At 33.8% G+C, this 3012-nt stretch overlaps 1 protein-coding gene across 1 annotated transcript in view; it reads right to left on the bottom strand.

The window, feature by feature from the left end:
- LOC107688400 (deleted in azoospermia-like) overlaps positions 1-3012 on the bottom strand; it is an 8111-nt gene that overhangs the window by 2032 nt on the left and 3067 nt on the right. The window contains exons 6-8 of the mRNA XM_016486058.1: positions 1252-1380; positions 870-952; positions 710-760 (exon numbers count right to left, since the gene is read on the bottom strand). Of these exons, the coding sequence (XP_016341544.1) occupies positions 710-760; positions 870-952; positions 1252-1380 (263 nt within the window). The remainder of the gene's footprint in view (positions 1-709; positions 761-869; positions 953-1251; positions 1381-3012) is intronic.

The raw sequence follows: 3012 nt of genomic DNA, 5'->3' as shown, positions 1-3012 counted from the left end.
AAAAAAAAAAAAGGATTTCATAGGGCCCTGATTGCAGAGCATTTTAGCAAATCTCAGACACAATGATCTTTAGCATAGAGTAAAGTAAAACCGGTGCTTACTGCTACACTGCACTGACATTATTAAAATGCTTTGACTAGCTTACACACACTCTTCTCAATTTAATTTAATGGGCAAGCCAAGAACACTAGGCTAACTAAAGTTAGCTAAAGTGGTTAACATCTTTGTTCAATTTGTACTGCAAGCAATTACACTACAATATGAACTACAACAAATATTGGTACATCTCCAAGGATAAAAGGACAGTAAGATTACTGTGTTTTAAAAGAAATCTTATATTTTAACAAGGCTACATTTTTTTTTAATAAACACATTTAAAAATATAATTATAGTTTTAAATCATTTTTATTTGAATATAAAATGTAATTTATTCCCGTGATGACAAAGCTGAATTTTCAGCAGTCTTCAGCATCACAAGATCCTTCAGAAATCAAATATGCTGGTTTGGTGCTCAAGAAACATTTATTACTATCAGTATTAAAAACGTAATATATGTGTGGATTGTGGAAACCACAATTCCTTGATAATTGGTTCAAAAGAACAGCATCTATTTGAAAAATCTTTTGTAACATTATAAATTCTTTACGGTTTCAACCTCTTGCGCTCAATCCCTCATTTACCAACCGAGAAAAAGGGGAGTGGAGCTGACCTGATTGACAAGCCTCGTCCTCTGCTCTCCACACCACTGTGGCAGGGGATACTATACACACACACACACACACACAAAAACACAAGATATCCAAGTGTGTGTATCTGCGAGATGAAAGCAATGTGACCATACGTGTTTGTGTGCCCAGGTGATTGTGTACCTGGTAGGCATATGTCGTCTGTGCATAATTCATGGGCACCTGTGGGACAATAAATCCTGGAGGACTGGAGTATGAATAAGGCTATAAAGAAAGACAGACACATAGGGAAAACAATGATATTCTACAATCTTTGGAATGTGCAAAATTTTAGGAGGCAGAATGTCTAACTCAGGGGTGTCCAAACTACGGCCCGCGGGCCAAATGCGCCCGTGGATGAATTTTAAGCGGCCCGTAGCTGTCTTAATAGTCTATATTATATATGGCCCGCCAAGCATAATTTACAAAATAGGCCTATGCAGTTTCAAAATGTCAACACAAGATGGCAGGACTAAATTTTAGACCAGATGTAGCAGTAAACCGCGAGTGATATCAATTTGATAACTCATGTATTGATTCCCTCCATTGAAGACAGGTGAGGGCGGGGCCAGGCTTGGGGGACAGCAGCTGCAGTACACATATGGGGTGGAGCTTATCCACTGTGATGGACCAATCATTGGAGACGACGCTGAACCTAAGAATAAGATTCCAACATATGTAAATAATGAAATTACATGACTTTAGTAGAGATGCACCGATTGCAATTTTCTTGGCCGATTCAGATTTTCGATTTTTTGTTAGTGATCTGCCGTTACCGTGACCAGGGATGGGCAAAGATGCATCAAAATGTATTTTAAAATAAAATGCCAAATACCTTAATTTTAAGTGTATCAAAATAAACTACAAAATAGGGCAGCCACACCAAGTATCAAAATAAACTACTGTATTTTCGTATTTTAAAAATATTTAAAAAATACTTTTACAAGGGAGCATGAAATTTCTTCACAAACCTTCCATCAATTGGCCTATTTGATCTCTCTCTTCACTAATACACTGATGTTTGTGAACAAGTGAACAATGTTCGATAGCAACAGCTTTTCTCTGCCCGAGTCATGCAATAAATCTGACATATGCAACCAGTTAACAGATCAAATATTCACATATCCCTGTGATTTCCCAGATGAAGGTTAGTTTTAAAGTAACCAACAGTTTAATGTTTAACAGTTTGCGAATGACTCATAATTGTATCCTAATTTAGTTACATGGTGTTTGGTAACAAAGGGCCTACTTTGCATCAGCAGCCCTGACTCAATGACAAACAAGTCATTCATAAGAAGACAACTGATGGCACCTGTATTCATAGCAACTAGTTTCTAACTACTTAATCATTTGATCGTTAGTCATAAATATAATAATATATTATGTGTCAGGCAGTCATTCATGCAATGGTATGTAAAATCATGATCCTATTTAAACAGCTACTTCAATTAGGGTACAATATTCGGAAATCAAATATTTATTTATCAATCACTGGACACCTATTTGGAAGTTGAAAACAAACATTTTAGCATTACAACAATTATTAAATGATCAATATATTCACACTTTATATCATCGCCACGATATGTATTGTCATATCACCCAGCCCTAACCTGCAGTAATGCTTTAAACACGTTTGACAAGCTAGTTGATAAAAAAAACAAAAAAAACAATTAGCTATTAAAACTGATTGGCTAATGCTATTTTTCCCCTTGTCGTATGTCTGAACTAGTTGACACAGGAAATCAACTGCATAATAAAGATGTTGACTGGCAAAAAGTTTTTTATGTATTTTGAAAATACAAAAATACTAAGGTTAAATGTATTTAAATACAAAATACATTTGATTTTTTTCAAAGGTATTTAAATACAAAATAGTATTTTGTATTTCAAATATGTATTTTAAATACATGTATCTGAAATACTGCCCATCCCTGACCGTGACGTTACTAAGAACTATAATTGACAGCATATAGAAGCAAAAATCTACTTTTCTTCAACGCAAAGTTTATTTTCATTAAATAAACAAGTAAAAAGGCAGTAATAAAAAAATAATAAAAAATTTGCAAACGTCAGCACAAATAAATGCAATAGAATAAAGAGAGCTATGAAACTAAGTTTTTCAGATTAAGTTTTTATTCAGGTAAGAAATACTACAGAAATTAAAGTAATCAAATGTAAAAACACATCCAGTGTTATTTTACATTTGATTACTTTAATTTCTGTAGTCTTCATTGTAAAAATTAAATACAGATTAATGCTTACCATTAAAGTTATAAAACGTATT

This window comes from Sinocyclocheilus anshuiensis, unplaced genomic scaffold (genome assembly GCF_001515605.1).
Source record: "Sinocyclocheilus anshuiensis isolate Anshui unplaced genomic scaffold, SAMN03320099.WGS_v1.1 scaffold209, whole genome shotgun sequence".
NCBI classification, from domain to species: Eukaryota; Metazoa; Chordata; class Actinopteri; order Cypriniformes; family Cyprinidae; genus Sinocyclocheilus; species Sinocyclocheilus anshuiensis.
The sequence above is the reverse complement of the archived record's forward strand: the minus strand, read 5'-3'. Positions and strand labels throughout refer to the sequence as shown.